Source organism: Antechinus flavipes, chromosome 3 (assembly GCF_016432865.1).
Source record: "Antechinus flavipes isolate AdamAnt ecotype Samford, QLD, Australia chromosome 3, AdamAnt_v2, whole genome shotgun sequence".
Lineage (NCBI taxonomy): Eukaryota > Metazoa > Chordata > Mammalia > Dasyuromorphia > Dasyuridae > Antechinus > Antechinus flavipes.
In genome coordinates this window covers 322217607-322239942 of record NC_067400.1, presented here as the reverse complement: position 1 = coordinate 322239942, position 22336 = coordinate 322217607, and the positions used below count along the sequence as shown (strand labels likewise).

The 22336-nt window shown below is 32.8% G+C and overlaps 1 protein-coding gene across 7 annotated transcripts in view; it reads left to right on the top strand.

Annotated features, from left to right (window-relative positions):
- LRCH3 (leucine rich repeats and calponin homology domain containing 3) overlaps positions 1-22336 on the top strand; it is a 156609-nt gene that overhangs the window by 107308 nt on the left and 26965 nt on the right. For 5 of the 7 annotated variants that reach the window (XM_051985492.1, XM_051985489.1, XM_051985490.1 and 2 more), the window contains exons 13-14: positions 5401-5448; positions 6975-7028. In XM_051985492.1, coding sequence (XP_051841452.1) covers positions 5401-5448; positions 6975-7028 — 102 coding nt within the window. The remainder of the gene's footprint in view (positions 1-5400; positions 5449-6974; positions 7029-22336) is intronic. The other 2 variants (XM_051985491.1, XM_051985488.1) reach the window with 1 other exon arrangement.

Genomic DNA, 22336 nt, shown 5'->3' with positions numbered 1-22336 from the left:
TAGATTTATTTACTGGCTTTTAGCATTTTAAAAGAATTTTGAGTTGCAGATTCTCTCTCTCCATCCAGCCCCTTTCCTACTCACTGAGAGGATAAACAATATGTTGCTCATTACTTATGTGAAATAGAAAATCATCCATATTAGCCATGTCACACCAAAAAGCAACCATGTCACACTTTATTTAAAAAGCAAAGTATGTTGTAAAATTATACTTCACTTGCATTTAGTTTATCATTTATCTCCATGGCAGATAGCAATTTTCATCATGAGTCCTTCCAAATTATCCTGGATCATTCCATTGATCAGAGTTAAATCTTTCACAGTCATCAATAGTATGATATTGCTTTTACTGTGTATAATAATATTTTATTTCACACTTTATATTTTTAAAATTCTACTCCCTTTACATTTCATCAGTTCATATCAGTCCCAGGTTTTTCTGGAAACCATCTTCCTTATTAGTTCTTATGTCAATAGTATTTCATCACAATGATATATCACAACTTTTTCAATCATTCCCCAAATGATGAATATCTTCTTAATTTCCAAGTCTTTGCACTACAAAAAGAGCTTTTTATACATGTAGGTCATTTTCCTTTTTCTTTGATCTCTTTGAGTTATATAGATTTTAGTAGTGGTATTGCTGAGCCAGAAGGTATCAATTTTTTCCAAATTGTTCTCCAGGTTGGTTGGATATGATTGACATGCTTCATCATCCATCTTCTGAAGCCATGGTTGGTTATTGAATTGACTGTAGTTCTCAATTCCCAAAGTAGGGTTTTTCTTTGTTTAGGTTTTTTTTGTTTTTGCAATTTTATAGTCATAAAATATTCTTTCTCTTCATTTCATACAGCATCATGTCATTCAAGTTTTCTCTGAAATCATCCATTTAATCATTTCTTCTAGTGCGATAGTTTTCCATTGCCATTCCCTCCTTAGTTTATAATTCTTTCCTGCAACAGAAAGAGTTATCATCAATATTTTTCTATATAGATTCTTTTCTTCTTTTTTAATGTCTTTGCAGTATAGACCTAGTAATGATGTTACTCAGTGAAAATTATGTACAGTTTAATGAATTTGGGTGTTTTCAATAATTCTAAATTATTCTGAAGAAACATCTCACCCATCTACCCATAATGGGCTTGTCCCTAAATATCTCTTCCAATAGGTACCATTTTCAGTTTTTCTTATCTTTGTCAATATAATAGAAAGTATTACTACTGAGTTGTTTTGATTTGCATTTATCTTATTTGGAGCATTTTTTTCATACAGTTGTCAGCAATTTGAATTTCTCCCGAGAACTGCCAGTTAATATTCTTTTGACAGTTTACTTATTGAGAATGGCTCTGGATATTTGATTTAGTTACCTATATACCTTAGATATGAAACTTGTATTAGAGTAATTTGCTTCAAAGATTTTTTTCCCAGCTTACTGTTTCCATTCTAATTTTAATGGCCTTAATGTTGTTTCTACTAAACAAAATGCTTGCATAATTGAAATTCATCATTTTAGCTCTTTTGATGCTATCTATCCTTTATTAGTTCAAAAACTTTTCCCCTATCCATAATTGGCAAAGGTATTTCCTTCCCTGTTCTTCTCATTTATGATATGACCTTTCTTATCTAGGACATGTTTCCATTTAGAATCCATTGGAGTGTATGATACTAAATGTTGATCTAAATCTTATTTCTATCAGACTACTTTCTAGTTTTCCCAAAAGCTTTTGTTGAATAATTATGCTTTATCCAACTAATTGATTTGACTGAGCACTTTTCTGTCCCTTAATTATTTTCAAATCTTCTCTTTTTTAACTTTATTTTTTATTCTGAATTTAATGAACAACAAAAAAAGGCAGTTTGATGATAGAGTGTATAATGTAGTAGGCTTGTAACTTCAAGCTTAGGAAGGTGTGAGTTCAAGTTTGGCTTAAAACCCTAGCCAAGTCACTTAACCTCTGTTTCTTCAACTGTGAAATGGGAATAACAGAACTTATTTCATGGGGTTGTGAGGATCAAATGACCTAATATTTTAAAGTGCTTAACCCATTGCCTGGCACTTGGTTGGCATTATATACACCCCCCCAACAAAGTATAAAAGGATAAGAGAATTATATATGAATCTTTATCATAGACAACTAGGTGTTTGTTTTTTAAACTATATAACATGTTATTTCAGAGATGTCCTGCTTTGTTGTCTTTCCTTTTGAGCGTCCTTCCATTCTCTTCTGTGAATTTTTAAAAATAGTTCAATGACAGGGCAGCTAGGTGGGTGCAGAGGATAGAGCACTAGCTCTGAAGCCAGGAGGACCTAAGTTCAAATTTGACCTCAGACCCTTAACATTTCCTAGCTGTGTGACCCTGGGCAAGTTATTTAACCCCAATTGCCTCAGCAAAAAAAAAACAAAAAAAAATTTTAAAAATACTTCAATGTCTTTTGATTTTGGTAACCCTATTGATAACTTCTTTTTCCAAATGGAAAAAAAATCCCAAAAAATATAGTCCTTGTATGAAACAAGCACAGTCAAGTAAAACAAACCAAGTATTTTCCACATCCAAAAATATAATATGCTCCTTGTGACCTCTCTCAAGAATGTATTGTAGCATATCAAATAGTTTTAATTGTTTTGTGGTTTACTTTTAGATCATAGTATGACTAGACACTTCCCACTTTTTTCATCATTTCACTTGAGATTTTTGACTTTGTAGCTATAAAAATTAGTTTTTGGAAACAGCTAGTTTTAAAAACAACATCTCTGGAATTGAGTGCCTGAGTTCAAATGTGGCCTCAGACACTTAACACATATGAGTTGTGTCATTATGAGCAAGTCACTTAACCCTGATTGCCTTGCAAAAAATGAAAAATAAAAGTAATTTTTGGTAGTTTGATTAGTGTAGTATTAACTAAATTTAGGCAATATTATAATTTTTATGGTATTGGCACACACCAACCATGAACATTTTATTGTTTTTGTTGTTTAGTCATTTCTGTCATGGCTGATTCTTTGTGACCCCAGTTTTGAGTTTTCATGGCAAAAATACTTGAGTGGTTTTCCATATTCTTCTCCAGATCATTTTACAGATGAGGAAACTGAGGCAAACAGAATTAAGTGACTTGTTCACAGTCACACAGATAGTGACTGAAGCAGAGTTTGAACTCATAAAAATGAGTTTTACCTTATCATGCCATCTAGGTGTCCTGAACAATTAATATCTTCATTTATATAAATCTATCCTTATTTCTGTAAAGAATGGTTTGCAATTCTATTCACATAGGTTCTTTACATGCCTTCATAGAGTTTCTCATATTTTATATATTGTATGATTATTTTAAATGAAATTTTCTGGGTTTGTTATTAATATACAGAAAACTAAAATATAAAAAATATAAATATAAATTATAAATATAAAAAATATAAATAAATAAATAATTTTTATTTTATATCTTGCTACTTTGAAGGCATTGTTTCAATTAATTTTTTGTTTAATCTATAGGATTCTTTAGGTAGAATATAATCTATCTGGGACATCCCTAGAATCATTTACAAAACTCCTGTGTTTGGAATTTAAAGCATTTCATAACTATACTCTAAACTACCTTTCTAGACTTATTCTACTGGATTTATTACTTCTTTTCATAGACTTTATGCCTAGCTAAATTTGTCTTGCTGTTCCTCATACCCTACTTTTAGAGACTAGCATCTGTAAACCTTTGCACAAACTTAACTCTTTGCCTGACTTATGCCCCCCCCTCACCGCAATCTTTTAGAATCTCGTTTTCTTTAATTCAGACTCTACCATTTTGCTAGATGGGACTTTTCCTGTTCTCTCAGCTACTTGGATCTATCTTTTCTTACTTACCTTATGTTTATTTTATATATAATTTAAGCTTACATATGTAAATGTCTTCTTGAAAGCAGGGATTATTTTGATTTTGAGTTTATATTGCCATTGCCTAGTATAGTGGTTAGAGTAATTGATTTTGTCATATGTAAAATGAGAAGATTGGACCAGATAACAGCTCAAGTTCTTTATGAGTCAAAGATACTATGATTCCATGATTTCATCAAGATAGGAAATTCATAGGGAGAATATTCCTTCCATCAACAAATCTCGGCAAATATTCTGCAACTTAGAAGCTTACAAAGTTACTTGGGACACTGGCAAATTAAGCTAGTGCTATCCAATTGAAATAGAAAGATGTCCAAAGAAGGAACACTGGGAAACGAATGTGAACTATTTGCATTTTTGATTTTCTTCCCGAGTTATTTTTACCTTCTGAATCCAATTCTCCCTGTGCAACAGGAGAACTGTTCGGTTCTGCACACATATATTGTATCTAGGATATACTGTAACATATTTAACATATATAGGACTGCTTGCCATCTTGCAGGGGGGAGGGGAGGTGGAGGGAGGAAGGGGAAAACGAAACATAAGCGAGTGCAAGGGATAATGTTGTAAAAAATTACCCTGGCATGGATTCTGTCAATACAAAGTTATTATTAAATAAAATAAAATTTAAATTTAAATAAATAAATAAATAATATATAACAACAACAAAAAAAAAGAAAAAAGAAAAGAAAAGAAATAGAAAGTGTCCCAGACAGTAGCGTGTTGACTTAGAAAACTGCATATTGACATCATCTATGTTGTATTATATTTTAATTTATGTTATTAAGCATTTCTCATTTACATTACATTCTTTGGGTTAGGTGACTTACCCAGGACCATACAGTCAGTATGTGGCAAGATAGGAATTGAACCCTGACTGGCACTAGCTCTCTATTGGTTGTTCCATGTGCCTAATACCTTATGTATAATATGCATTTAGTATGTGCTTTTGAGTGAAAGAATGCATGATTGAGTGTGAAGGTTAAAAGAGGAGGAACTAGCAATAACTTATAAGATGAAATCCCTAATGCAATTAGAAATACAAGGCTAAATTAGAGTTGCTTTTGTGAGTGGACAACAATAAGATAATTGCTTTGAGAGAACAAATGTGGCAAAGGAGCGAAGACAAATCTGACTAAAGTTATGAATGTATTCATTCATCTACTTTTAATTTTATATATGTAAATATAATAGTACTGTTGGACTTCCCCTTTTTCATTTATAAGACCTTAAGGACAAGGGCCATCAGAATTATATTTTAACCCTTAAACTCTGTTGACATAGGGCCTTATATATAATAAGTTTTAATGATTGATTAAAAAAAATAAAGTAGTTTCATTAAGAATATATATAAGAAAATTCCCATCAGAAAACTCCCCTATTAAGATTTGTGTGTGTGTGTGTGTGTGTGTGTGTGTGTGTGTGTACACCATGATAACTGCTTTGTAATGAAGATCAAAATTTATTTTTTATTATTTATTTAGTACTAACAAGTTCTGTGTTTATTTACAGCAAAAAGCATCACAGAGTCCACAGAAACAAAGCCTTCCTGATAGTGAGGTAAGAGAGTTAGTTTGTATCATGACATTATCTTTGGAGTTTAATATTATTTCTCAGATGGTGGAGTGTAATGTTATTAACAGTTTTTTTTTCTCATCAAAATAGTTATTTTTCCTTTATCTCAAAATTTGACTTGTTCTGCACATCTTCATGGGCTTTTTTTTTTTTTTAATCACATACTGTCTTTAACATTTGTAAGTTAACGTTTTACTATTGAATAGACTGTGTGCTTTATATATTCATGTGTACAATTAGGAAATTATTAAGAAATTACTCAGTTTTGAACGAATTTTCTTTCTGACTGCAAGTTAAAACGTGCATCTATTTTACAAGTAATTCATTCCCTCTAATAATGACATCTTGTCATTCCCACTATATGATCCTCATTCTCTAGAAAATTTTTCAGAAATTGTGTCAAGTGATACAAGTTCCAGTTTGTATTTTACTCTTGTAAAGTAACTTATTTATGTGATGAATGTGTTATATTGTTAAATGCTTGTTGAATATTGGTAATTAGATAAACTTAAATGCAGAATGTATTTTAAAATTATACTTATGACTTCATAAAAAATTTGTTTTACAGTCAAATAATTATTCATTTCACATAGTATTTTATGTAGAGGACCATCACTGATATCTGCAAGATCTGGAATCAAATCTTGCCTTTGACACATATTAGATGCATATTATAAATATATATCAGTAGAAGAAGTTCCATAGACCAATAATGAATAAGTGGTCCAGATCAAAAATAAGTGGTTATTGTTGCTGCTACTGTTGTAGTTGTTTTAATTGTATAGCTGAACATTATTTCAGTTGATGCTTTGTATTCAGGTCTTTGAATTGTCTGAGTATCTGAAAGAGAACATAGAGTAATAACTCTAATAGAACTTTTGAAGCTGTTTTTTCCCTTCTAAAGATTTTCTTCTTTCTTAATAGCATATTCATAGATTATTTGAATTTTCTAAAAAGTTAAACTGATTCTAGACAAAATCAAAAGAAGAAAATATTTGGAATTTTAATTTTGAAATATATCTATCCTAAGAGTTTTAATACTTGATGCTTATAGTCCTGGGTTTTGTTCTGTTTTTTGAGAAACCTAATTGACAAGCAACTGAACTCACCATGAATGAGCCAAGATTTCTTCCTAGTTTTGCCTTTTCCTCATTGAATGGGTATGAAAATGTCACTGTAGTGCTTTATGCTTCTGCTTCCTCATCTGCCTAGTGTGAACTATCTTATTTGCTTCTTGCTTACAATGAATTTTAGGTAGTATATAAGTTGTTTTCATATGGTAACATTCACCCAGTAAAATCCAAGTATTCATGACACAGAAAGCATTTTACAAATTTTTGATGATTAGTTGATAAGGACAGAATTCAAAGGCCCTATGAATGTGGCACTTTGCTAGTAATCTTCTTGTTATATATTATGTTAACATCTTCCAGAGTGTATATATTTGTTTATTATCCTCTGCCCTTGCTGTATATTGTTGACAATACTTCATTTTTCTCCCACTTCCCTAGTGTCCTTTTCCATCCAGAAGGTCTCAACACACTGATGATAGTGCCTTGTTAGTGGTAAGAATCTTGCACGAAATACAATTTTTACACTGCTAAGTCTAGAAAACATAGGTTGTCATGAATTTATATACTTCCCTCAGAAATGTTCCAAATAACATAAAACATGATGGACCTTCAAAGTAATTTTTTTCCCTCAAAGAGCTATAACTTCACTTTTTTCATATTCAATCTGATTTATTTTACCATGTACTTCAGTCATGGGGAAAATAACCTTTTCCACTCTTTCTAAAAGCTAAAAGTTCTAAAAGAACTGAGTAATTTCATTCTTGAATGTTGTTAGGAAATAGCGTTGGTTTCTACGTATACATATTCTTACCTTATTACTTGTTTGATCATTAATTTTTGATCCACAAACCCAACTGCTTTGACTAAATTATCTTTCTGACATATAGTTAATCATAAAATTAGTTATCAACTGGTTCCTAAAAACCTGAAGTATACTGATAATTCTCTTGTTTTGTAACTCTTAATATGTGGTTGCTTTTAAATGTTTTTGTGAAGATTAATGTTTCCTTCCACCATCTGCTTTATCATTAGAAAATAGTCTGGTCTTTATTATGAAATCATCATTTTTCTGAATCCTATGAGGGAGGAATATATTACAAAATAACTATCATGTTTTATGTTATTTTTTGCACTAGCTTTTAAAATTAGCACTTTAGAAATCTGGTGATTGTAGCAGTTCCATATCTTCTTTTACTTTTCAAAGTAATATTTGGTTCAACTTCTTGGCCTGCATGAATTGACTGCATGCTTAAATTTGAAATTATTATTACATTTCTCTGCCATTGTCAAGATTTCTATGTGTTCTGCAAACATTGCCCATTTCAGTTTGAGAAAAATGAAGCAGTTTAGCTGTAATACAGTTGTATTACTAGTAACAACCTAAGGCTAAAAATTGATAGGACAAAAAAAGTAAAAGAATAATGAAGCAAGGGAACCTGGAATGGAGGATTTAATTCTGAAAGAAGAAAAGTTGAGTCTAGAGCAAAGGAGAGAAATTATAGAACAGTATGGATCTGTTTTGGAAGCTGTTACAATAATCGAGGTGTGTGAGAAAGAATACCTGAAATAGCATGGTGACATACAAATTAAAGGGGGAAGATGAATATGAGATATTTTTTGAGGAAAAAAGAGATATGATATATCAAATGGTATGAAGGAGGAAGATAAACCAAGGTGATCTTCTAGATTGTATGACTGGTAGATATGGAATAAATGGATGAGCTCACTGAAGGAGTTAGTATATGGAGAGAAGAAAAAGAAAAGCCTTGAGGTTCTCACTCATAGTTAAGAAGTTTTTAAAAAAAGAGTATTAACTAAAGGAAATGGAAAAGGAATTGTCATAAAGATAAGAGAAACCAGAAAAATGCAATAATACAGAAGCATTGAATAATAAATCTGGAAAGAACCACAAAAATAATATATTTCAGCTTTTTCTTATAAATGACAGAACCAAAGTCCAGAGATGTTGGGACTTCCTCAAGATTCTACAGCCAATTAGTGACATAATTAAGACAAGAACTCAAGTCTGCCAAATGTACACTTTAGTGCATTCTACTAATAAAAATCAAACATATTTATGTAACATAACTTTAAAAATGCTTTTCTTACAACAACTCTGTAAAGTAGTGCATATATTATTTTCCTCATTTTACAATGAAGCCAAGAGAGAAAAGAAGATAATAATAATGTGATGCCTGTATAGTATTGTAATGTTTGTACCATGTATTTTTTCACTTGATATTATGACTAATAATACCAAAGAAGTTAGAAACATACATTTCCAAACAAAATGATATTTGAAATGGGTAGGAAAGAATAAAATGGATAATAAGAATTAAGGGACAATATGAAATCATTTAGTTGCTTTTGAGTTTGACACCAAAGCAAAGGATATGATTACTGAGCTCTACTGAGCTGTTTTCCTTTCTTTAAAGAGAGGTTTTTATTATTATAATTACCTCTTTCTCACATTGTCCAACAACTTTTCTTTTATTTCTTAGCACAAACTACTTTCTTCCCTTGTCTCCAGCTCTATCCTAGGTAGTGCCAACTTTGAGAGACACCTTTTTTTAAAAGGCTTCATCCTTAAAAACAGCCAGAGACACTCCCAATAAGGCATTTGCACCATATTTAAATCTATTCTCCGTTCTGTCCATCTCTAGCATTAATTTGTTAATGTTCTTATGCTTCACAACATTTAGTTTCTTACTATTCAGGGTTGAAGCAATAGTTTTATTGATATGCTCAACTGCTTTTTTGAGACATCTTTCCTCATGTAAAGGATCTTATCATTAACTTGGAGCTCCAGGATTTCATAAATGTTGGTAGAAGCACCACTGGGTCCAGGAACTTGGAAGGCAACCTTTTATAATAAAAAAAAAAAAAACAACTTCAACAGTGTAGTTTTCATGAGAGATGAAAGTGGGCATAATAATTACACCTACCCTGTAGGGTTTGGGGGAGGATCAAATGAAATAATTATTTGTAAAGCATTTAGAACACTGCCTCACACAGAGTAAGTGCTTAATAAATGCTAGCTGTTTTTATCATCATCATTATTATTACTTTGCACTTAAAAATTATTGTAGATTTTTCTCCACCCCAATGCATTTTCTAATAAAATGTTTGAAAGCAAAATTGTGGAATATAAAATTAAATGGATGGTTAGCAAATATATTTCTAAGAAGTAAATAGGAATTCACAAAAACCCAATATAACTTTATTAAAAACCAGCTTGTGTTAGATTAATTTCATTTTCTTTTTTTGATAAAATTATTTGAACATCATCAAGGAAATATTGTAAATTACCCAAATTTTGACAAAATATTAGCCAAAGTCATGTATGCTATTTTTGTAGACAAGTGAGATTTAGTGCAGATGATAATATAGTGAGATGGACTTAGAATTGGCTTCTTACCCACCTTTCCGTTTTTATTTTATATTCTTATCTTTCACATATTTTGTTTTCCTATAAATTTGTCTACTAACTTCTTACGCACAGCATTATCTCCTTTTTCATGTGTTTGTATAAGTGGTGCCCCATATCTAGAATGTTATTTGTCTTCACTTCTACATCATAGAATTCCTATCTTCCTTTAAAGTAGAGGTGATTTCAGTAATTAAAAACCTCTCTTTAAGTACTACCTAATAATAGAAATCAAGCCAACAAGCGTGTATTAAACTAAAGTGGAGAGGTAGGTTAAGAGATTTCTGTATATCTCATTTTCAAAATAGGAAGTAAAAGCCAATTTTACTTCTGACATTAGCCCAGAAGAGAGAGTGGCAAAATAACAGTCTTAGAAAAGTTTGTTAATATCTCTTAGTAATATATTCCTGATAATGAAATAAACAAAAATTTCTGGATTATGTTAATTAACTAGCTAATTAAAAATAGAAGAGGTATCCCTTTCTACTGCCACATTGCTGACCTTGTATTACAGGCAATGATGAAGTCATTCTGCCAGTTCCAACCTTTAGCATGATGATCAGTGCCACTAACAAGCTGGTAGTACAGAAGTTCATGATCCTCCTTGTTGAAACAGCAAACTTCAAGGAGGTCAAACTTATTGGGACTGAGGTCTTCAGTAATCTAAAGAATATGAAATATGGACAAGAGGTACCAATGTAGATGATGAGAATGGCTTTTCAATTTACATCCTGGAGAATAAAGAAGCTCTGGAGCTGCTTAAGAATGCTATTGGTAAGGCTGGCTAAACTAAGAAGAGTGTAAATCCCATGAATATTGCTGTATCAGAATTCTTCCACTCTGGGAACTATGATTTGGATTTCAAGTCTTCTAATGACACCAGCAAATACATCTCCCTCATTATATTTAAGAATCTCTATAATGCCTTCATCAAGGACTATCCATTAGTGTCTATTGAAGATCCCTTTGACCAGAATTATTGGGAAACTTGGAAAACTTTTACTGCTACTGCAGACATTCAGTATGTCTGCATACAGATGGGATGGTCTGGGATGGGATCGAATGGGATTGGATGGGATGGGATGATCTCATTGTGACAAATCCCAAAAATATTGAAAAAGCCTGAAATTGCCTCTTAGTCAAAGTGAACTAAATTGACTCAATGACCAGATCTTTCCACACATGCAAATTTGCCCATTCTAATGGATGGAGAATATTGGTTTCCCATCATTCTGAGAAAACTGAAAATAGCTTCATTGCAGACTTGGTGGTGATCTCTGTACTGGGCAGATCAAGCCCAAGTGCCCTCATGCCTATCTGAGTGTCTGACCAAGAATTATCAGATTCTTTGTATTTAACTTAGTGGCCAAGAGGGCAGTAGAGCTAGTAGATACTAGTCATCTGAATAGAAGTCTGTTCCCATCCTAAGATAGCAGTTCCAAGTCCCAAACTGGTATGAAAAAGAGAGAGAGAGAGAGAGAGAGAGAGAGAGAGAGAGAGAGAGAGAGAGAGAGAGTGTGTGTGTGTGTGTGTCTGTGTCTGTGTCTGTGTCTGTGTCTGTGAGTATTTGTGAGGGGAGGGAAGAAGGAGGAAGGGAGAGAGATTGGTAAAAATGAAGTAGGAATTAAAAGAAGAGAGAAATCAGTGTGGACTGAATTTGTAGAAAGTTTTCTAGAGGGGGGAACTTTTGAGTTAAGAATGGTAAGAATTTAGAGAGATGGAGGAAAGAGAACATTTGAAGGATAGGAAAAAAACAAGTGAAAATGAACAATGGGATATAACTCCCTTCTCACCTCCATCTCTGATATTCTCATTGTTTTGTTAAAACTCCTCATCAGACTATACCTGCTCATTTGGCATGTTGTTGGAAAGCCTGTTTTGTGATCTTATTACAGGGCTAGAATAATCACCCCAATATGTTGAAGTGTGGAGACATATACTCACATTTTGATCCCTGATGTGCTTACAGGTCAGCTCCTTAGTGATTTTTACAAGTAGAATAAAAATATTCAATAACTTCCTTCCCCCCTAAAAAAGTATACTTCAGATGTCACTTCCTACATGAGACCTTTTCTGATCCCTTTCAATTATCATTACTCTCCTTCTTCAAATTATTGTGTAGATACATTATATTTATTTGTTAGAGAACACTCCAAATCATATATCCTTTAACATGGGGATTTGTACTGCATCAATCTTCAGGAACTTGGATGGGAAAATAAAAATTTACATCTCTGTTTTCAATAACCTCCAACTGAAATTTAGTATTAACAAATGAGATAATGTATGTAAAGTGCTTTGCAAACTTTAAAGAATTATATAAATGCTAGATATTTTAATTAGCATATTTAAAAGTGGAAGATAAGAAACATGTAGAGAAGAGATTAAAAATTCTGGAGAAGATGAAATAATTATGTGATTAATGTCAAGGAAATTAAATAGTTCAAGGTTGGTTTTGAAAAGGAAAAGAAACCTTTTCTTCTGAGACCGATAAGAAGAATGAAAGAACAGATTTGAGCTATTGATGGTAGAGATGAGGATGCATGAAGGAACTTATACTAGATTATCCTAGTCTTCTCTATAATATGAAATTTGATTCTCCGTCAGAGAAGAATGTTATGAGAAGATACAGTTGGTATGGTGGGATAAGTGAGTAAACAAGGAAGGGATTTGTAATATATTTGGGATAAATAGTGATTGAGTTGAATTAAGGGGACAGAGAAATAAAAGTATTATAATTACTTGTGCCAACATTACCCATCAGTGTGGGAAGTACTGTCCTGCTAATAGTAATAATTCAATAAGACAGTAATAAAAATAAAAGATACCTTTTTTCCTGAGAAGCAGACCTGTTGATATTGAAATCAACATTTGTTTCAAGTCAGGATCTGATGATAATCAAATAACATGTGTTTGTGAGAAGAAACATGACTGAATTATTTAGCCCGTTCTTAAGTGCTAAATGCTGAATTTAGACCTCCAATCATGGTTTCTAATAAGAGATGGAGATATTGAACTTTAGAACATAGAAAGTTTTATAGAATCTCTTTTTTTAAAAGTAATAGTGAATAGTGTAGCTGATCAAGTGATCCATTAATCATTCTGAAAAGAGCTACACTTCACAGGAATTAAAATCTTTCCCTTTTTTCCTCAGTTTATATGCTGCTTTTATTCTCATCTTTTCCTGTCTCTAATTTTTTTTTTCTTGCTTTGATGAAACTGGAGCTATTTCAGATTGGAGAAAAGGAGATTTAAAGTGACACTAGGGTTGTCTTCAAATATCTGAAAGACTGTTAGGTAGAAGTCGACTTGTATCATTTACTCATAGCAAGCAGAGCTGGGAACTCTGGGTGGAAACTGTTTTGGCTCCATAGAATAAAAAACTTCTTTAAAATTGTAGTGAAAAAAGGAAGCGAGTTGCCAAGGTGTAAAGAGTGACTGAAGATCCTCAAATGAGTCATTTTAAAGTATGTTGTAGAGACCATTCCTATTAAAGTAGGAGTTATATGTGATCCTGGACCAAGTCATTTAACTCTGATTATCTCACACACAAAAAATAAATAAATAAAATAAAAAATAAAGAGGTGGGACTGAGTTTCCTTACATCTGAAGTTCTGTGATTCCTTGCATGATCATGCCTCATCTTTGAAGTATTCAAGCAGAGCCTGAAGGACAGTCTCTCTTTAATAAAAGAAAAGGGACTTTTGTATTGAGAGGGAAGTTTAGACTTGACCAGTAAGTGGCCTTCAAACTTAAAAGTGACTTGTGAAGTAGTATAGACAAATCTTCACAAAATAGTATAGAATTTAAGCTGAGTCTTTTGAAGGATTTTGATAAATAAAAGTAAGGGGAGAACATTTCAAATGGGATAAGTAAGGAAAAGCACAGAATTAAGAAAACACCAGATTTTTGACAGAAATAAAATGATTGAATAAGATCTTGAACACTAGATTTAGATGTTTGGATTTTATCTTGTAGACAATAGAATTGCATGACCAGTTTTGAATAGAGTAATAATTTAATAGAGAGGCAATATGTCATAATGGATAGAATTAAAGCTTCAGAGTCTTGGGTTCCAATAATTTATCTGACACATTATTTAATCTTGGGCAAATCACTTCTCAATGCCCCATGCACATCTCTAAAAGATGGTACTAACTCTCACTGGTAGAACATAACCATACAGAATTCCCTATAGTATCGAACCAAGAAAATTTTAAGTCTTTTTTTCTTTAATGAGAGACTTCTCTGCAGAGTGGCTAAAAAGTTGACCTTAGTGTCAGGCAGACTGAGATTCAAACCCGAATTAATCCACATGTGACCTTAGTTGAGTATTTCTTCTCAGTGTCCTGGCACTAATTTAAAACCACACATTACAAAGCAACTGTTGATCTGCATTGGTAGAGTGAATTTCCTTACTAGAAGTTCCTCATACTAATAAAATTACAAGTTTGTACCCAGAAATATATAGTCTCTATACTCAAAAATATATAATCAGTGTTGTTTTGTTTTGCTTTAAAAAGATTAATCTATTAGTAGATTTTTGCTAATCTAAATAGTAAAACTCCATCTGGTGACTCAGTAAAGAACCTCTTATCAGGAAAACTATGATTCTTGCTACAATTAGTTATGATTTTGTTTAGTTAAATAAACATATAATAATAGGTAGCATTTATATAGTGTTTACGTTATTTATTCTACAATAGTTACCTATAAAAGACATTTTTAGTTCAGCTTTTCAGTATTATTGGAGATTGTCTTTATAAATTCTAGAGCAGATGTCTTTCTACCTACTTTTCCAGTGTTAAATAGCAAATGATTCAATTTGACAAAAGAGTAACTCCTAGTATATAATTGTAGCATACAAATTCTTTGAGATTTGTAAATACAAAGCCCTCAACGATTCTTTTAAAACCTCTACTCTAGTCAATCTGGACTACTTACCATTCTAAACATACATTACACTCTACTTCCATATATTTTTAGGCATTTTAATATACATTTGTTGTTGTTCTTTGAAGGCATCATTCAACAGATTTTTTTTTGCCTCTATATCTTTCCTCATGCCATTCTCTGCCTAGAATGTCCCTTACTCTCATTATCAGCTGTTGAAGTTCTCTCTTTTCCATGAGAACCTGCTTAAATGCCCATCCCTCCTTCTTGATGTCTTCCCTGATCACCTCAACTAAAACTGATTCCTCTTTTTCTATAATGCTTAGTCATACCATTCATGTAAACTACCTTTTGTTGTGAATGTTTATATAATAACTAAGAATGTAATGTCCAAAAAGTTAAGAACTATATTCTTTATCTGGTTGTTTTATATATAGACACTCAAATATTTATTGATTGAATCATAATTTTTATTAAAATATTCTATTTGATTGTCAAATGGATTTTAAACCCAGAGCTAGGCATATACTCTTCTCAACATTGTGTGGGGCAAAGGACCACCAACTTAAGTAAATCAAAAGCATCTCAAGGTAGAAAACAAAGGAGCTTTAATTTTGTCAAGTTTCCTGAGAATTGGGAATCTCAACACCACTGAGTGATCTGGCAGTGAAAAAAGGCAAAGTACAGAAAGTAGATATTATATACAAGTCTTGAGTAACACTCCCCATAAACTGGACCTCTGTCCTGAGCAGTCAGGAAAATGACCTCACATTTTAAGTCATAAATGAGGAAAAACTTCTAACCCAACCACATCTTTAGGATTAGTAAATTACCTTACATGGGAATTTTAATGTGAGGTGGCCATAACTTAGTTTCAAGTTTAAAAAAAAAAAAAAGATTATATAATTTCGTTCTTTTTGAACCACTTGATTTCTGGAGGAACAAAACCTGGCCCTGGGACACAGCTGACTTTCACTCATTTTTAGAACACTGTCTCTATCTTGGGAGATAGCTTTCACAGTTCACTTCATTTAGCATCTAATCTAGGACCAGTGTCAAGGACTATTATTTCCAGTTGAATGTATAGAATGCCTTTGCATCCTGAAAACAGTTTCCACCTATAGAAGGAGGCCCTTCAGGTAATCCAATTAACAAAAAATGTCAAATTATAAATTATAAATGCACCATTGCATTTAAATATCATAATCACTAAGTCATTCTCGCTATCATTCCACCCCACTAGCAAACTAGTTATTTTATTTACAAATTGTATTAACATCATAATATACAGGGACCCCATTCACCTTTCCTGCCCTCTTCTTTTTCTTTTTTTATCCTTGACCTTGGCTGTGTGCCTTTCTTTATTTTAGGTTGGCAGTAATGCCAGTATAAATAAAAGGAATTTAGCAATGCTCAAAATAGGTAAACAGCATACTGTTGTTGGTGGAGTTGGCGTTACTTCCTTGTTTCTATTTCTTGTTGCCTTACCATATTATTTTGTTTTGTTTTGCATTTATTTCCCAAATTAAAAAAAATACAACATGGAACAAGATTGCAAAGGAAACATTATTTGGGCAGTGTGATGGAGCTTATAAGAGTCTCATTTTTAAAAATGAGTTTATTTTCTTATTTATCTGCATATTTTGAACAAGAGGCAAGAATATCCCTTTTTTTTTCCGCTGAGGGTATGAAAGCACACATTAGATATCCCATTTAGATTACTAGTGGCATTTAGACTAGTAGTCTATACCTGAGAGTGGCTATCTTTTTTTTTATTATTATAACTTTTTAATGACAGTACATATGCATGATTTTTTACAACATTATCCCTTGCACTCACTTCTGTTCCAATTTTTCCCTTCCCTCCCTCCACCCTCTGGCAGGCAGTCTTATATATGTTAAATATGTTATAGTATACCCTAGACACAATATATGTGTGCAGAATTATACAATTCTCTCGTGCACAGAAAGAATTGGATTCAGAAGATGAAAATAACCTGGGAAGAAAAACAAAAATGCAGACAGTTTACACTGAGAATGGCTATCTTAAATGTATAATCCTGGTTTTAGATTTTTTTAGTTGAAATTTATTTGAGTTCATCATTTTTTAAAGTTTTTATTATTTAAACTAATATTAAGTCTGTGTTTTAAAAAATCCTGTCTTCAGTTTCAAATTCCATTTTAAAAATGCTTTTCATATACCTTATTATAGCATAAATTTGAACATGTGTTAGTTCCTGTTTCTCAGTATCTGTAGCTGTATACATTCATCAGAAATTCTCATCAATTAATAATACACAATGTGAATTTTAACTGTTTTTATTTTCAATGACTAATGAGCAATTTTCAATTTAAGAGGATTTTTAAATTATGTAGTAAAATGTCTTTATCATTGTGTGTGTGTGTGTATGTGTGTATGTATGTTCATGCACGCATGTACCCCTGTATTTCTGGAACTCACAGCACACTTTGCCTTTTATAAAATCATTTTAGTTTTTTAACATAAGAAACTGGTCAAGTAGTGTGGAGTTCTTCTTTATAAATAATAATGGTTTTCTCTGGGGGAGCAAGTTTCTTGGGGAGGTTTTCTGGAGACAGCCTTAGTATCAGTTCAGATCAATAATTACCCCAAATGCAGCCAGATGGTAAAAATACAAATGTTTATTTCTCCTTCCAAGTCTTGTCTTTTTCCTTGGTCCCAGATAGCTAGATTCTTAGAGATCTTTTTCTCTGCTTGGTTCTGAGAGTTCCTGCAGCTTTGTCCTTTGCCTCTGTTTTCTTCAGCCTCCAGAGCCAGCACCAAGTTGAATCTGTCTTGCTTTTGAGAGAGGGCTTCTGGCTCTCAATCTACCAGAGTGCTCCTCTCCGACCCCAGTCAATGTTCTGGAGTAAGACTCCTCACTCAGAGAGGGCTTCTGGCTGAACTCACTTGAAGCTCCCATCTCAATCTGAATTCAGCTCCACTCTTCATGTAATTCAGCTGAATTCTGTCTGTGAGCCTCTGTCTGTTTCTTGTATATAAGAGAGAGGAATTGTGGGATATGAGAGAGAGGGATTATGGGTTTCTTCCCAGAGTGCTCTCTGGCCCTAAGAGCTTCAAGGGAGGTGTGAATTCAGATATCTCATACTAAACCCTGAAATCTCCCGAACATGTGAACTCCAATGAGTAAAGGTGCAAACACAAGCATTGTATCAATTAGTTCTATTTAGTACCTTGTTTCAGGTTCTGGCCCAAAACATCTTGTAAGATCAGATCAATAATCTATCAACTCTAATGAGTTATCAGTTTGTAAAGATTCCAACAAAGTAGGACAGTGTGTGTAGTGTTATCATTCCAGTAAGTAAAGGCTGTCTAATTGTTTACGAAATTGTCCCTATACTACCTTCTGACATAGAATCATATCTTTATTAGATTTAAATATAATTTACTTTTTTTTGCCTTTTTTTATAATTATAACTTTTTATTGACATAACATATGCTGGGTAATTTTTTACATTATCCCTTGCACTCACTTCTGTTCTGACTTTTCCCTTCCCTCCCTTCACCCCCTCCCCCAGATGGCAAGCAGTCTTAAACATGTTAAATATGTTATACTATATCTTAGATACAATATATGTGTGCAGAACCGAACAGTTCTCTTGTTGTACAGAAAGAATTGGATTCAGAAGGTAAAAATAACCCCGGGAAGAAAAACAAAAATTCAAACAGTTTACACTCATTTCCCAGTGTTCTTTCTTTGGGTGTAGCTGCTTCTGTCCATCATTGATCAATTGGAACTGAGTTAGATCTTCCCTTTATCGAAGAAATCCACTTCCATCAGAATACATCCTCATACAGATTTGTTTTTGAAGTGTATAATGATCTCCTGGTTCTACTCATTTCACTGAGCATCAGTTCATATGAGTCTCACCAGTCCTCTCTGTATTCATCCTGCTGGTCATTTTTTTTTTAATTAGAAGCTCATTTTATTTTTTTAAAAACAGCACAATAAAATAGGAAACCAATTTTTTTTAAAGGAAGAAAAAAACCAAATTGCTAGTATCATAAAAGGTGAATATATCACCATGAAGATTAAAAATAAGGCAATATTATTAAGAATTATTTTGCCCCAATTTTATGCCAGTAAAACTAACAATTTAAGTAAAACATTTTGAAAAATATAAACTGCTTAGATTGTGCTGGTCATTTCTTACAGAACAATAATATTCCATAACATTCATATGTCACAATTTACCCAACCATTCTCCAGTTGTTGGGCATCCATTCAGTTTCCAGTTTCTGGCCACTACACACAGGGCTGCCACAAACATTTTGGCACATACAGGTCCCTTTCCCTTCTTTAGTATCTCTTTGGGGTATAAGCCCAGTAGAAACACTGCTGGATCAAAGGGTATGCACAGTTTGATAATTTTTGGGGCATAATTCCAAATTGCTCTCCAGAATGGTTGGATTCGTTCACAACTCCACCAACAATGTATTAGTGTCCCTCTTTTCCCACATCCCCTCCAACATTCATCATTATTTTTTCCTGTCATCTTAGCCAATCTGACAGATGTCTGTTCATATCCTTTGACCGTATAATTTGCTTTAAACTGAATTTTTATTTAATCATTTTTATGTGCCACTTATACTATTTAGCTAAAATAAGTTTTTTGATTAAATCCTCTTCTTTCATATGATTTATCATGTGATATATATATCACTGAATAAATTTCCACAGTTATGTTAAAAGCTTTTATGCTCTTGTCTGTATTTCTGTCCATTTGATGAAATATTTTTTCATGAAACTTATTTCAGGTTTATTAATTACTGAAGCATTATAGAATTAGGGAGATAAAAACAATTTTTTATATTGAGTGATGTTTGGTTTGTTAACAAATATTCTCTTCCTGCTCTGTCATCATCTAAATAAGACATAAAAATATGTAAATGACCCCTTCTTTTCTAATCTTGCTTATTTTACTAACATAAATGCTGCCTTCTTTTTATCTTTCTTTGCCCTTTTGGAATTCAGTCGATGTCAGGGTTGACTCAAGTGGGCTGTGCTACTACCCCACCTCATTCTTCTGCTTCCAGATCTCTCAAGGTATCTTTTGTTACTATAATTCACTAGAAAATGAAGGGAGGGGAGATATCTTTTTTTCCCCTCACATCTGTCCTGAATTCGCCAGTGCATTAGTTGAGGAACAATTTTTGATTGTTTAATTTTTTTTTTAAAGTTTATATTGATTTTTTTTCTGTTTCTTATATCATTATAGTTATATCAAATATCTATCCCCCTCCCTCTCTCAGAGAGCCATGCCAGATGACAGAGAATTTTTTTAGAAAGGGGGAAAAAATTGTCAAGACAACTGATTGATAACCTGAAAAAAAATTTTTAAATGTGCAATGTGAGGCACACAGGGTCACACAGCTAATAAGAGTCTGAAGCCAAATTTGAACTCAGGAAGTCTTTCTTTACTTGGAATTCTTGTTCAAGTTAGGAGAATGAAATAGGCAGACTTTCATTGCAAAGATAGACCATATCTTTATAGTCATTCATACACAGTTGACAGAAGTGAAAAGTTCAAGATCTCACTGCTTATTGTTTGTTGATTATAAAAAAGCATTTGAGTCAGAAGAGCAAAATGCTGCCTTAAAGACTTGCTCCAATAAAGCAATTTTATTCAAAGACCCTCTAATTATTTATATCAACTAAAGCATAAAACAGGAATATATATACATACACCCAAAGATTTTTGCTAGTTTTATGGAAGATGTCTTGCACAGAGTCCATATCAAAAAGAACTCCCCAAAGATAGATGGTGACACATTCTAAATGCTTCTCTTTGTAGATAATGTGCTAATTACATCAAATTATGGAACATTGTAGAGTCCCTTTGAGATTCATAATTAGAAGAGTTTAGCCTAACTAAACACACAAAAAAATTGGATAAAAAGGCTTATTTTATACATTAAATGAACAGATTATCTATATTTATCTATGTTGAATTGTGAAGTAGACCTAGAATTGAATAGAGAAATGGGCTATATTGCATTTTAGACATTGGACAATGTTTTTTAAATGGCCCCAAGCTTTTCTCTAATATAAATAAAGGCTCATCTTTCTAATGTCAGTAATTCTTCTACTGATACTGTATGATTGCAAATCCTGGAATATCATAGTCTCTGATGAATTAAGGTTAAGAGTCACTGAAAGGACTAGAGACCAGTGTTAAGTGGGTTATGTTAGTAGCCTATAGAATATTATTAGGGAAATTATTAGGATATTATCAGGAAAGTATTATGTATAATCATCACCTTTATTTCCTTACTTCCCATTCCTCCATCCTTTACTGCAGGGGTAGAGAAATCTGATAACACCATTGAAATCATTTGCATAATCAACCACAGGTGATGATGAGCTGATAGGTACTACAGCCTCTCACTAATTAAGTTCTATGAGTTGATAATGTTGTATGACCCTCAGTGATACTATAAACCAGGGGTCCTCAAACTACAGCCCATGGGCCAGATGTGGCAGCTGAGGACGATTATCCTCCTCACCCAGGGCTATGAATTTTCTTTATTTAAAGGCCCACAAAACAAAGTTTTTGTTTTTGCTATAGTCCAGCCCTCCAACAGTCTGAGGGACTGACCCCCCTATTTAAAAAGTTTGAGGACCCCTGCTATAACTATCTAAATGGCCCTAGACAGAAAAAAAGATTCCTCACCTCTGCTTTACAGCCTGGCTTTAAGCCCTGCCCTTTAACTGAAACAATTTTCTCCAAGGTTATCAACAATCTCTTGACTGATAAATCCAGTGGCCTTTTTTCAGTCTTTTTTCTACTCAACCACTTTGCTGTTTTTTGATACCATATATCAATGCTTCTGCCTATACTCTCTCCTTTCTTGGCTTATAAGATAGTATTTTCTCTTTTGTATTTCCTTCTACCTTTCTTACCACATCTCTGCTAGATTTTCATCCATGTCTTCCTTCCTCTTAAAAGTTTAGATACCAAAGCTCTGCTGTTCTAAGCCCTCTTTCTGTGTTATCACATCTACCCCATCAGAGGCAGCTAGGTAGTAATAATAGGTAGAATTCTGGACTTGGAGTTAGTAAGAAAGGTCTGAATTCAAATTCTACGTAAGAAACTTCCTGGCTATCCGAACTTGGGAAAGTCCTTTTCAACATACTTTTGGTTTTGGAAGGGTTGGTTGTCTTAAACCATGTTTGCTGTTTTGTACTTTTTTTTTCTTTGCAGGCCTAGCTTACACTGGATTTCAGCTGTGTTGGCCCTATTAACTTAAGTTTTTAATGGTCTTTTGTATTTGTCCTTGGTTGGATTCACTGTCATCTTTTGAATATAACAGTTTAAAATCTGAATTCATCTGAGAGTTTACATTGTCTTTTTTCCTTTCTCATTAAAATTATTTACAATTTCCTTGGTAAACTTCTGTTTTAGAATCACCGCATGTAGGATTTACCTGTTTTTCTCT